Genomic DNA, 14,074 nt, shown 5'->3' with positions numbered 1-14,074 from the left:
GGGAAATTTGAAATTTATCGAAAAAGGATCTGATTCCGCCCTTGGTAGCTCTAGTGCTCTATACATTGTTTACTTTTGACTGTGATTTCTCGAACACTTTTAAACAAATTAACCTAATTCTTCTAGCAAAAATCCTCTTAGAGACAGTTAATGATACCAATTCAATTTTCTTCCAATTTGATCATGGTAAGGCCGTTGCAAATATTTTTTAAAGTTTATGTCCTTCGACTCTGACCAAAGTCGAGGGGGCAAAAAAATAAAAAAGTATAAAAATTGAAATTACGAGCCATGGTTTCAACATTTTAATGAAAAAAGTGTTTTAAAATGCATTATACACCTGCCCAGTAGTTTTGCCATCATTAGTTTTCAAAATATCTGCGTATTGACGAAAATTTTATTTTTTGCGAAAAATAAAATTTTTGCGGTGCAGTACATTGGAATTTCAAAAATATTCAAAACATTTTTAAACAATTCCAAACATGCTAAATATGATTATTAATGCAGAAAAATGCTTTTTAGATTGTTTTCAGTTGATTAGACTTCTATTTTCATGAAAATTTTGAAGTTTTTTGGAAAAATATTTTTTTCGCCCCCTAATTTTTCAGACCGATTTTGAAGGGGGGGGGTGACATAAACTTTGAAAAATATTTGCAACGGCCTAAACCAAACGTAAAAAAATAAATTTTGATCTTGGCGAAAAATCACCTTATTTTCAACAAGAATTTTCATTTATTTTTTCATTTAAAAAGCTTACCAAAATTTTAATAGCTTATTTTCTTTTTTTTTTATTCTTCGTCCTCTATCTTAACCTATACCCTAACTGGCTCAATCGGCCTTGCCATCACGGAGCCGTGCGTCTATTTATAGATCCGAGATCTATTGTTCTTCGTCTTGATGGATGTTGATGATCTCCTGGGGGTCTTGTTGGAAGAGTCTTCCTTCCTTCCTTCACGCGTTGTGGTGTGGTTGGTTGGTCATCTTCCCGTCCATTCCCCACTCACCCACCGCTAGTTGTTGTAGTGGGGGGAGCGGCATGTGTGTGTTTGGTAATTAATTACCGAGTATCTGTTGCTCCCAGAGGAAGCAGGGGGTTCTGGTTGCCACCGAAAAATCGGTGGCGCGGTGACCGGGCGGGATTCGATCCCTGATCGTCTGCTTGAAAGGCAGATCGCTTAACCATTCGGCTAAGTACCCGGACCTAATAGTTTATTTTCATTTCATAACATCGTATTTTTTTTGCCCGGCAAAAAAAAAAGATCCGAGTTGTGAATGCTTCAGAAATTAATATCATTTGTAATAAATCTTAACATGAAATTTTCAGACGAACTGATAAGTTCAATAAGAACAGTAAATTGAATTTAATAAAATAAAATTTAGTTCTTTCATTATTTTTTTGGTAAGTTTAAAAAATGTACCAAAAAATTAGGAAAATGTATACTTCCGCTTGAATTTCGGGAATTCCCGGGAAATTTAGAAATTTCCCAGGAAACGGGAAACATTTTTTTCGGGAAATTCCGGGAATTCCCGGGATTTTTTTCCCGTGACGGGAAATTGGACGCTCTAATTGGTAGTTAACATTTTCGAATTTAATGTACTTTTTTGATGTTCTGTGTCTGTTCTAATCGAATCCAATAATATCGAAATATTATGCAAAGTCATGACCAAAATAGCTGTCCTAATTCAATTTAAATTGGTAACAAAATGCTTAAAATTTTATTGATATTCTGAATTCAGTAAGCTTTTTAGAAACTTGTTCATGATTTTTCCAATAAAATAACAGATCAAGAATTTTACATTTTGCGATAATAAACATCGACAATTTTCAAAAATTTAAGAGATTTTTAAATCAACTCAAACATGATTCAAAACGTAGGGGAATGCATTTTAAATTGATTTTAGCTGATTGCAAATTTCCATTGAAATCTTGAAGTTTTTTGAAAAATTTTTTTTTTGCCCCCTGGTTTTTTGGGGCCAACTTTTTTAGGGGTGACGAAAACTTTAAATAAAATTTGTACCAGCCTAATGATATTAGTTAATGAAAACAAATGGTTACTATTCGCCATCACATTTTCAATCTATGTAGCGCAATAAACGTGTTGTGGGTGTAAACCGGAATTTTTGAACTAACTGGGAAAAAAATGTTGATTTGAAGCTTTTTTCAATCGGACTTTATCGAGTACTCTAATCATTTAAAATGTTTTATTATATTTGAAGGGTTACAAGTGCCAAACGAAGTAAAACTTAAATAAAATTTGGCTGTGTTTGACATCCATATTACAAATTATGATCATGCTATTTCAAGAATACTTTAATATTTTGTAGCAAAACATCATTATTGTGAAGTCCATGTAATTATTCCGAGATAAGTTTTTGTTTCAAAAAGGCAAAAAAAAGTTTTAAATAATTTTAAAGTCTGTGGGATTTGTTTTAACAAGTGAGTTATAAAAAGTAAGTGAGTTTTAAAAAGTCAAATGCTTAATAAAGTAAATCGAGATCATTCTCAACCGTCTACCGTAGGTGAATGTAAATTTTATGTTGCTATAATTTTATAATTTTACATTTTTTTGAGAACTCATCTGTACAGACTAGAGAAGATTGACGCACGTTCGCTTGACTCCATTTGAACCCATACACCGCAGAAGTCATAGTTCATGACAATATTTTCAGCCAAGTATAAACGTGGAATTTCCCCCGCAACTTTTTTTCAACAGCCAGGTAATTGGTACATCACGCGTCACTTAAAACCCACAAAAAACAACAACCGCCGCCACAATAATTGGCTGAACCGCCGAACTGTGTTTATTTGCTTTTTCGAGGCTCATTATCTGGGGGACGGATGGATGCCCGTCAGCGGTGTCAATTATCAACTAAATTTCTACACCTGCCAAACGAGGTGAGAACAGCACGTTTAAATAGGCGCGGTGAGTAACAGTGAATTGTTGCGATTTTTGATCCGTCCGAATCGCACAAACTTCAAGGGGTTGAGATGTTGAAGTGGACTTGACGCAGAGATTTGATCAAGTACCTGGCAGTAACCACGTTATCGGTGATCAGTGATTGATAATTTTATAATTGTTTGCACTGCCCCCTAATCGGACGTGCTGCTATGTCTATGATAAACGCAAATGGAATCCTTCTGAAGGGTGACTGGCAATTACAGGGGATTTAATTATAGAGAAAGAAAGGTAAAGCAGTAACAATTATGATGACACATTCTGTACATATGTTTTATCGCGAAAGATAGTGCTGGTGATATGATTAGGGTAATTTATTCCATTTGAGGTAGAGAGATTACTTCAATTAGCCAAATCTATATGAAATATTACATTGTGTTTCTAATTCAAATCAGATTTTCTTCCAAAATTTCACATATATTGATGAGTACGGACAACACTTATCTTGGACAGTTTTGGAAAAAAAGACGAGAATAGATTTTATGGTACACTTAAACAGTGATGTGATCAGTGACAATTATTCAAACATTACGTTGCTTAATTGAACGAAATGTGACCGTTGCAAGATTGCGTCATTTGTAATTCAATCAAATTATCAAGAAATCTTCTAATAAACTCCAATGATCATTTTATTTTTTCCAGAAATGCATTTCATGAGTTGCATCCGCCCACTCAATAGCTTCACTTATTGGCTTTATGAAGTGACTTCAAAAAATGACTCTCGCGGGAATTCCCGGAACAATTCTCGCGGATTGGTTGGAATTCCGTAAGCCCAATGAATTGAAATTTTGTGCCAGCCATTCCGGCCATGACTCACTCTTGGTCGGAGGCTCCACCACCAAATTCCAACGATCCCCTTGACTTGTTTTGACTATGCTGGAGTGGAGTGCCCCCTCTTGGAGCCGTCATCTCGGGAGCAATTTAAATATTTTTTCCGATCGAGAGTGGCGCACCAAGATGACTAACGGAACTTGACTCCGGTTGGCCTTTTTGGTCCTGACTGATCGAGTATCTTGAATTTAAAATTTGTATTTCACGCAGAAACCTTAAGTTGTCACTAGGGGCGCGACGCGCGCCCGAAATGTCGCAACTAGAATAAATATTAAAATTTGCATTTTCACGCCCACTCGTGAAATTGGCCCGATCCAGTTGCTGGCTGACGGCTCGTTTGGAACGTTCGGAATTTCCGGTGGTCGGACTCCCATTAATGAGAGCTATTAAAGTGCGCTTTTGTAATCGCTTTATGTGCAGTGACCCCTCCCTTCTACCACTTCGGGGGGAAGGGGTCAGGGAGCATTTCGAAAATATTTACTGCCTGTCCCGGAATTGGCTAATTTATGGCTGTAAATGTTTAAACAATCTCTCATGAGCACAAACACACAGTTTTACTTTCGTTCTGTTGTGAGGTTCAGTGGAGCACTCAGAGTCTGCTTATCAGCGAACCGGGTAAAGAGTTCTGGAACAAGTACAAAAAGGGATCATTTAACTGATCATCTGAGTTAAGAATGAAAGAGTGATTAATTATCATCTATCATTTATTATTCTTGACAAATTTTGGTAATTTCAGATGATCAGAAACATTTCTACAATTCTAAATTACTTTTAACGGTGCACATCAACCAGAGCTTTTGCACCCAGATTTTTGTTACAGACATTTTAGTATCTTCAAAACTACGGGTTCTATCGAAATATTTTTTTATTCATACCCCAAAGTACTGTCCACCAAGTGATTTACAGCAAAGTTTCATTAATTTTACAATTCCGTAGCTGCAGGATTGGGTTCGTAAGTTTGACAATTTTGGTATAAGAAGACAACAACTTCCTTCGTTGCTGTGCACCCTTAAGAAATATATTTTTTAAGGAAAATGCCATAAGTTAAAGTTAACTTTGTATCAGTGTGAAAGTTAAAAATCTTTTTGCTTCTGAGCAATTCCAGCTCAAATCAGGATTTTTTTTTGAACTTTTGTAACCGACCCTCTCCGATTTCAACGAAACTTTGTAGACATGTTATTCTAGGCCTATATAAGCCATTTTATATGGAGCCAATTGTACTCAAAAATGACATTTGAGAAGGGCGTGAGCGTTTTGAATATTTTTGCATTTCGTAATTTAAATATCGCTGTTTCTCGAAGCCGTTGCATTGTACCAAAAAGTGGTCAAAGACAAACTTGTAGGAAATTGGACGGGCTTTCTGAAAAAAATACACTGAAACAAAAATACACGCCACTTCTATGAGATTTTTTGATTTTTAGGTTTAAAAGTGATATTTGAAGGTGATGTCAGGATTTTTTTTCGTTCAAAATTTTTGAGGAAATAGCCCTAAAATGTTACAAAAAGACTCACGAAAAATGCAGAATGTTATGTCTCTCCTAAAAAAATACAAAAATCATTTACTAAAACTGTTTTTTTGAAAAGTGGTCTAAACGTCAAAATTTTCAAAAACCGGTAGTGGGAATCGATTTCCCAGACAATTTTACATCAAAGTCTCCATATTGACCATGTTCCTATGTCCAATCCTTGGGAAGATACACTGCCCATGTTCGCATAAATGTCTCATATGCAAAAACAGCAAGCTGAGAAAAACGCATTTGAAGTTTGTCCCATACATAAGGCTACGTGTTAAGTTTTTGCGAATAAACTGGATTTCCTCCTGATTTCTAGAACAAAGTACTGGATGTTATAGGCTCTTTTGAAAGAGCACACAATTTTGAACAAAACTGCATCAATAACTCGAAATCGATGAAAATGCATATGGGACATTTATGCGATCAGGGGCAGTACAGCGGTTTAAAAAAAATATCGAAAAAATAGGTTTTTTGGTGGTTTTTTGCAATTTCTATATGACAAACTTGATTTTTCAGTCTCGTAAATATTTTTACTGAAAAACTCGTCAAATTTCCCATAAGTTTGCCGCCAATTTCCTACAAGTTTGTCTTTGACCACTTTTTGGTACAATGCAACGGCTTCGAGATGAGATACAGCGATATTTAAATTACGAAATGCAAAAATATTCAAAACGCTCACGCCCTTCTCAAATGTCATTTTTGAGTACAATTGGCTTCATATACACCTTAATGGCATAACATGTCTAAAAAGTTGCTCTTCTGAGCAATTCTCTGAGATTTCGGTCATTCGATTTTTTTTTTGTATTTTTAATCTGGCTGAAACTTTTTTGGTGCCTTCGGTATGCCCAAAGAAGCCATTTTGCATCATTAGTTTGTCCATATAATTTTCCATACAAATTTGGCAGCTGTCCATACAAAAATGATTTATGAAAATTCGAAAGTCTGTATCTTTGGAAGGAATTTTTTGATCGATTTGGTGTCATTGGCAAAGTTGTAGGTATAGATAAGGACTACACTGAAAAAATATGATCCACGGTAAATTTGTTTTTGGTTTATTAATTTCCCTTTTTGTTACTAAAACTTGATTTGCATAAAAACACTATTTTTATTTTTTTTATTTTCTGATATATTCATATTTTTGCATTGAAAATTGGACCATTAGTTGCTGAGATATCGACATTAGAAAATTGTGGGTTGTTTGGATGAGACTTACTTTTTGATTATTTTTTTTTAAACATCGAAAAATGAAGTTTAAAAAAATTTTGCGACCAATATTCAATATTCATTTCTTAAAAAAAAACAGTATTGATTCAAAAATTCATAAGAAATTTCTGAAAAGTTGGCATTTGATGTCCCCTAAAACATATCAGAAAAAAATAGTGTTTTTTTTTGCAAATCAAGTTTTAGTGACAAAAAGTGAAATTAAAAATCACCAAAAATTTGTTTACCTTGTATCATATTTTTTCAGTTACCTACAACTTTGCCGAAGACATCAAATCGATTCTAAAAAACAATTTTGGCTTAGAGAGCGAGTTGTGGCGCTATAACCACGGAAAATAGTGTCCAGGGCATTCGTGTCCCGGAGTACCAAAACCTTCGTAGCATGGTGTTCCCAACGAATACCACCAAACTCTTGGAGCGTATGGTGGTGTGTCCTCACGCTTCTTCCTCCCCTGTCGATTCAGAATTGTGCTGTTGTTCGAACACTCCGTGCTCAAACTCAACCCATTTCAACGAATCATCTCTGCGGTAAACTTTACGTAGTAGGCCTGGCCGCTTTAACGCTTGTGATGTTTCAATGCATTCTAATGTAATGGCGCACTCAATGATAAACAGTGGAAATGTTTTGGTTCGTTTGTAAAATTTTAACTTCAAATTTGAACAGATGTTTTGTTTCTTTTCAAGGTTTCTTTTTTGTTTGAACCTCGTAGCTTGGGTTCATGATTACACTCAAATTTGAAGAAGAATTTTAGCGTTTCCCCTTGGTTCTGTTATTGACTTGTGTGCCGTTTTTCTCGACATTCGGCATGCCAGAGCCGATAATTATAATGTGATGTTAGTACAATAAAAAAAAACAACAGCGAAAAAATGCCATAAACTTTCCGTGCTTCTGTGAGAAAACCTGTTCGAAGCCACTTGAAACACATAAGTATATATGACGTTGCGTTGTTGTGTGTTAAAACCATGTACAAATACAACTCGAGTGTGTTTACAGATGATTTGTTGATGAAGATGACTTCGAGAATTATAGAGAATCGTGCGAAATTCCCAAAAACCCTTTCCGAACACTGAAGAAGCATACAAACTTGTCACTCCAGCTGGGAAGTTATTGGACGTGTGTAATTTACGTTTAAAGCATTCTGTGACTACAACAGGTAAAGTATAACAGGTTAAGGTAAGAGGGTGGGCACAAACCGATTTGAAAAAGTTCTTCCGAGCACTCTTCAGTGAACTTCGTTTCATGTCTTAGGATCTCCAGAAACCGCCTTAGTAGTTTGAGGGTGTTTGTGTGCAAAATTACTACTGGAATTAGACTACTGGTACTTGAACTGTACAAAGGGCGAGTCACAAACCTTCGAAGCGATTTTAGTATAGGGTGGTGCTGTTGTTACGAAAAAACTCTTACTGTTGCACCGTTGCTTACTTTCTTCGGTTTCATTAACGCACGACGCAGTTTCATCAAAATGTGACGCTTATTTTTTGTTTCGCTGAGCAAATTTCACTCACTCATGTTATCTTCACAATTTGGCGGCAAAACGCAAAAAACCAGTGCTATTTAATGGGACGACAAAACGACACATTTTACCATGCGCTCAAACACGACGAAAAAACGACATTCAATCAAAACACAGTATCTTATCAACGACTAGACAACAGCGAAAACGTAGGGAACGAAAATTGGCAGAGAGAACGTTTGACGGTGTACTGAACGCTGGGTGGAACCTTAATCAAACTGCAGTAGCTAAGTAAATAACCGCACTGGGTGAGGTTTCGAGAGACGTGATTGGAAAAAAGCCCTTGAATTTAGTAGTAAACCTTGATCTTGAATGTTGGTGCTTAAGGTTTTAACGTTGGCCACAGTGAACCTGTTTTGATATTTAGTTAATTTAAAGATAATTGAGATTTAAATTTGATTTTCTGATACACCCCTTAATTAAGTTTTATTTTATTATGTTAGACCTCCTTTGGAACCTGCTTAGAATTTATGAAATTTAATCACTTAATTGCATGTTTGCAACAACAATCATGATCATTAATTTAAATAGAACTTTTTAAAATTTGGAGTGTAAATTGAAGGATGAAGGACTGAAAAGGATATTATCTACAATTTTTATTTCAAAATAAATTGATTTGGTTTTGTTTTTTGATTGCATTTTCGATTGAGTTTACAAAATTTAAACAAGCTGAAAAAAGTCGTCATCATTTCTGACATTTCAATTTTCAGGCAGACGAATTGTGCAACAGCCAAAACATTTTTTTCTAAAATAATTTTGTGCATTGATGAAATTCTCAGAAGTAATTGACACACCAACTTCATGTATCATGTCAAAATCGAAGCCATAGAAGAAATTTTAAAATTTTTAACAGCAGATTTAAGCTTTTTAATTATATTAAAACATAATTTAATTACTGAATTGTTGAGATTTATAAATAATCATTTTAAAAAAATCTGTATATACAGATTTTGGGGTCGAAAAATCTGTCAAATACAGATTTATCTATAAATCTGGCATGGCTCCGAGTGTTAAAAAAAAATCAAACTTTTTTCAGTAAAATCGCTGTATCTCGCCAATAGTTCATGTTAGTTTGAAGTCTACATTGATTATTATGTAAAATTGTCCGGGAAACACGATGATGATAAAATAAAACAAATAAAAATATAAAGAATTGGTCAAAACTGAATTTTTATACTTAAAACGTTAAAATATAATATTAGTGGGCATTCAAGGATAAACCTTTTATTTTCATCGAATTCCTTGGACAATTTTCTACAACATGCAACCTGTAGAAAGTCTTTTGCTCAAATAGTTGCAAAGTTATGATTAAAAGAAAAAAAAGTTTTTTAGAAAATCGTCGAAAAAGAGGGCGGTGCCAAACATAGAGGGATGGTTCAATCAGCACCATACTTGGGATATCTGTTAAATATCGATAGATGAACGTTCCCTCCAAGTTTGATCCAAATCGGTGAAGGTCGAGTCCAAAAGTGTACTCAGTTGACCTGGAATGAACCATTTACGTTTGCTTGTCTGTGATTTTACTAAGATTTTTTACGTAGATTTTTTGCGAGTAGCTCACTTTTTCGAGGGCAAAAAAGCAGATTTTTGTAAAAACATTAATACAGAAAAAAACCCAACTTGCTATATAAAAGCTATTCATAAAAGGTACTCTTTGTTAATATTTTTGATATGAATTTTCTAGAAAATTCAGGTTGACGTACCGTAAAACGGGGTGACTTTGATAGCCGGGGTGACTTTGATAGGTTTGCGATTTTTCCGCAAAATGAAGAGTACAATTAAAATACGTAAGGAATGGTTTAGAAACTTACTGACCGTAGTAGAGAAGTGTTCAAAGTACCTCAAGAAGAACTTTTCATAAAATTTTGACAAGTTAAAAAAGTTAGTTAACTATAGTTAAGAAAATGTTGATAAAACTCATTATTTTAAACTTCTCAAAGTGTCATGATTTTCTCAATGAACATGATTTTTAATCGGAAAACGGAATGCATTTTCGGATTCTTTGGACAATTTTCCACCAGGAGAAAGTTAAAAAAGTTTGTAAATAATAAATAATATGTGTTTTTGAAACACAATTAAAAACAAACTCCAAATTTATAGGCAATTTCAGTTGAACAAATTTCATGTAAAATGTGAAAATATGTGATTCGTGCTTCGAATTGAGTATAAAATGCAATATAAATCGATAATTTTATAAACAAAACTAGTTTTAACAAATTTCAGGCAAAATTCCGACTTTTTAACAATTTTACCTAAAATTTATATGTATTTTGCTAAAAAGCTTATACACTTAGTAAACTAAATATAAACATTGTTTTTTTTTCTTAAAACAATATCAGCTACTTTAGTAATGGTACATTAAACGTACAAATAAAGTTTGAACATCTTAAATATGATTTTAACAAGAAAAACTATAACTATCAAAGTCACCCCGGAATTAAAACTTAGAATTTTTAACGTAACTATTTTTCTAAACATTGTTGAAAAAACTTTTTTTCCGAAATAGTGCATGGACTTTGTGTGGCCTACCCCAGTACATGTTTTAAAAATAATAATTTAAAGAAAAACCTTACATGTTGGAAAATATTCGAAAAACAAATTAAAATCCTATCAAAGTCACCCCGGTTTACGGTACTTTACCGTAAACCTCTGTGACATTGCTAGTGAAATTGAATACGCTGGATTTTTTTGTGTGCTGATTTTGATAATAACAACATTTCTTAGTGATTCAGCTGATTTTTTTTAATTAATTTAATTTAATTTGAAAAAAAAAAACATTTTTATTTAGAAATAACACGAACTTTTAACATTTTAAGTTTTGTGCGGTCAGTTCCTTACTGGACTCGGTCGTTGAAAACGACCGTAGGCCCAACGACCGTAGAAATAGGCGGCGGGTCAGATGCGGGATTGTAAATGTCAAAAACTCTCCGCCCTCACTTCGTCTCGCCATCCAGCTGCAGCTTTTTTTGACAAACAAGGTGATGGCGGCATCGAGACAGAATTATTGATGATCATATAATAAAAATCGAAACTTTTTTCAAGCAAAACAATATTTTGCCAACATAATATAAATTTAGCAAGAATGTATTTTAATGTTGGAGAAATCATGTAAATCGTCAAAAATGTCAGAGGTTGGTATGAGCCCACATTTAAACTTATTTAAAAATTCTTTTTGCAGGGCATTAACATATACATTTTCATCTATTAACAAAATAAATATGGGAAGTGTTGATGCTCAACTTAAAGGGATAAGGGAAAATCTGCACGGTATATTCAAGCATGTTTCGCTTGGAGTTGGACATCCCAAAAATCACAAATATCTGTACAAACAAATTGAACAATTTAATGATTAAAAAGCTCAAATCTGCTGTGAAAAATTTAAAATTTTCTTCTTTGGCTCCGAATTCGACAAATCTTCCATAAAATAATCTGGCAACGCTGGTCACGAAAAAAATTCGGGAGGTTGCGTGGAATCTTATCGAAAAAATGTACCCAAGCAACATTATGCAACATTTTTTTACAGTGGATTAGTATGCCTCGTAAAATAAGCAATAAATTGTTCAGATATGTTGTAAAGGGTTTAATAAATGCTCTTTAAGTTTCAATTCAATTTCCTAAAAACCGAAATTGCTACCCCTTTTGAAATGTTATTTGTCAAAACGAGTTCTTTCTGAGATATGGAAGCTCAAAACAGCAACTTGCAATCGCTGAACCCGTCCATTGCCATTACTCTTATCACAAGAATGCTAATTTCTACGAACGTCCCACCAACCGAACCCATCAGTACGCCGCCACCAACAGTTCTCTCTACCAAATTCCCGTCCGACGAATTCCACGTTGCTAACCCATTCAATGAATATTGTTAGAGGGTACGACTTCACTCTCTACATTCTGTTTGGGGTACACCACCTTCAATAAATGTTTGCTTCTGACTCCTTCGTGCTTGAACCCAGCAACAAACGGGGAGAGAAAGCAAAATCAACCCAAGCTATACACTGGGACCAGTTCTAGACGCCCAGACGTGTGCGCTTGTTTCCACGTTCAATCCGGTTCAAACACACGCGAATCGACTTAATACGTCACGACGATCTTCCCGAGCTTGCACACGCGATTATGAAATCGATAAACAATAAACTACCGTCGAAACACTTCTCCTCCCTGAACTATATTCACTGAAATCTGAACTCTTCCCTGTGCAGAGAACTGAATCACGCCACAGTCACGATTCAACACGTTTTGGCAAACGATGCTTAGCACACGTAGACGCGGAAGCTGCGCTGCGTTCAAATCCGCCACTCTTCCGCGACGAACTCTCGTTTCGCCAAACTTCTCGAACTCTTCACGCACGAACGCGACGCGGAGTCCGTGTGGTACCTGGTGGCCGCTTCGAACAATACTAAGTGGCCGTCGGTACTCGTCTCAATTCTGGTGTGTCGAGCAGTCAGTCGAGCAGGGCAGTGGAGACTTCGCTAGTCTGAGTACGCGGACGGATGTCGTCGTCGCGACGCGGAATATGACCGCGTGAGAGACGCGCTTTTGTGGTGATAGTGTGGTCGGTCTCACAATGGGGTGTATTATAGACAGACATGTTGATACATGTCCGCTAGGCTGGGCCGAAGCAGGCGAAAAACTCGTGGGAAGTTGGCTAGAAGTCGACTACAGCAGGTTATGTGTCATTTTTCACACCCAGCCAATGGTTGAGAGTAAAATGCTCTCGATTCAGATTAAGAGCATGATGGTGACATCGAGATGATAATACTCTCGAATTATCGGTCTTCGCAGATGAGCTCAAAGATCTTGGGACACTTTCCCTTGTTTTCGTGGGGTAACATTTCCAGAAGCATCTGAGAGGAAAATGCTCTCGAACCTTTCCACATTTGCCACCAGGTTGAGAGCTTTTTACTCTTGGTTGGACGCTGCATATTTTTGGGTTTAGATTAACACTTATCGACTTGTAATCTTCAATAAAGAGGTTACAGCGTTGAAGAAAAAGAATCGTCCTTTTTCAGCTTTTGTGCAGTAACACATATCGACTTGGGATCTTCGACAACCGATTACGTGATTTCGTACAATCCTTGGACAATCCTCCAAGAACTCTGAACCAGTCTAATCGCCAATACAATTGCCCAACCGAACTAACACCACTCTGAAAGAGCGACTCAAGCTCAACTAAGGAAAGATTGAGGGGGTGTCGTGGACATTTTCGCGTAATCCAATATTTCTGAGGGGGAGCTGAACATTGAATTCAGAGAGGAGTAGGGGGACCGGCTAGACCGATGTCGCCGTGTGCGTTGAACGCTGCCGGTTAATACTGAAGCCTACAGGTTAGGGAGACACTGCGAGCTATAAAATTAATTGTAATGGTGTTGTGGAGCGCGATAGCTCTCAATCGAGGGGGTTTTGCGGTGTGGATTGACTCCAGTCGGTGGCTGGATGTTGGTGTGGGGAGGTTTTTTGTTGCTGTTGTTTAGGTATGGGTTTGGTTTTGTGTTTCAATGAAAAACAAGAATTGCAGCCGGTTGTGAAAGAATTAGCATTATGGAATGGAGCTGGGTGGATGCATTTGGTGATTTATGTGGTTTGAATTAATATTTATGTTTCGTTTAATTTTTTAGATACATCTCGTGTTCTTACGGATTCCATACACTATATAAATTTATTCTTTTGCAAATAAATTCTTTGAAACTATTCGTTGTTTGCCAAAATTAATGACATGCCTGGATTTTTTTCAAAAGGTCCAATAAACCAAATTTTGGGCTTTTTGGGTGTCTTTGAAACCGCCTTGAGTCAGAGGTATTAAAAAACACCCAAAAAGCAAAAACTGAAAATTTGGTTTATTGGACCTTTTTTTTTTTAAAAAAAAAACTCCAGATGTGTACAGTGGCATGTCCACAAACCCGAAACTTAAAAAAAGATGCTTCTTTTAGCAATGATCCTGATTTTCGGTTCAATGATCAGAAATCTCTGCCGATTGAATCGCTTGATTCGTGGAAGCGCAACCAATCGTGAGTTACTACGATTCGCAAGCAGCAAATGATTC

The 14,074-nt window shown here is 35.9% G+C and overlaps 1 protein-coding gene across 8 annotated transcripts in view; it reads right to left on the bottom strand.

The window, feature by feature from the left end:
• The window catches only part of LOC6036544 (NAD(+) hydrolase sarm1), a 143,536-nt gene that overhangs the window by 58,974 nt on the left and 70,488 nt on the right, over positions 1 to 14,074 (bottom strand). Inside the window, exons 1-2 of one of the 8 annotated variants that reach the window (XM_038265868.1) lie at positions 11,944 to 12,421; positions 7,715 to 8,071 (exon numbers count right to left, since the gene is read on the bottom strand). The exons of 3 other annotated variants lie outside the window; for them this stretch is intronic. In XM_038265868.1, the coding sequence (XP_038121796.1) occupies positions 7,715 to 7,762 (48 nt within the window). In that variant the 5' untranslated portion in view covers positions 7,763 to 8,071; positions 11,944 to 12,421. Of the gene's footprint in view, positions 1 to 7,714; positions 8,072 to 11,943; positions 12,422 to 14,074 lie in introns of those variants that run through there. 4 more of the 8 variants (XM_038265870.1, XM_038265867.1, XM_038265869.1 and 1 more) reach the window with 4 other exon arrangements.

Source organism: Culex quinquefasciatus, chromosome 3, assembly GCF_015732765.1.
Source record: "Culex quinquefasciatus strain JHB chromosome 3, VPISU_Cqui_1.0_pri_paternal, whole genome shotgun sequence".
Taxonomy (NCBI): domain Eukaryota; kingdom Metazoa; phylum Arthropoda; class Insecta; order Diptera; family Culicidae; genus Culex; species Culex quinquefasciatus.
Note: the sequence above shows the minus strand (reverse complement) of the source record. Positions and strands in the feature narration are given on the sequence as shown.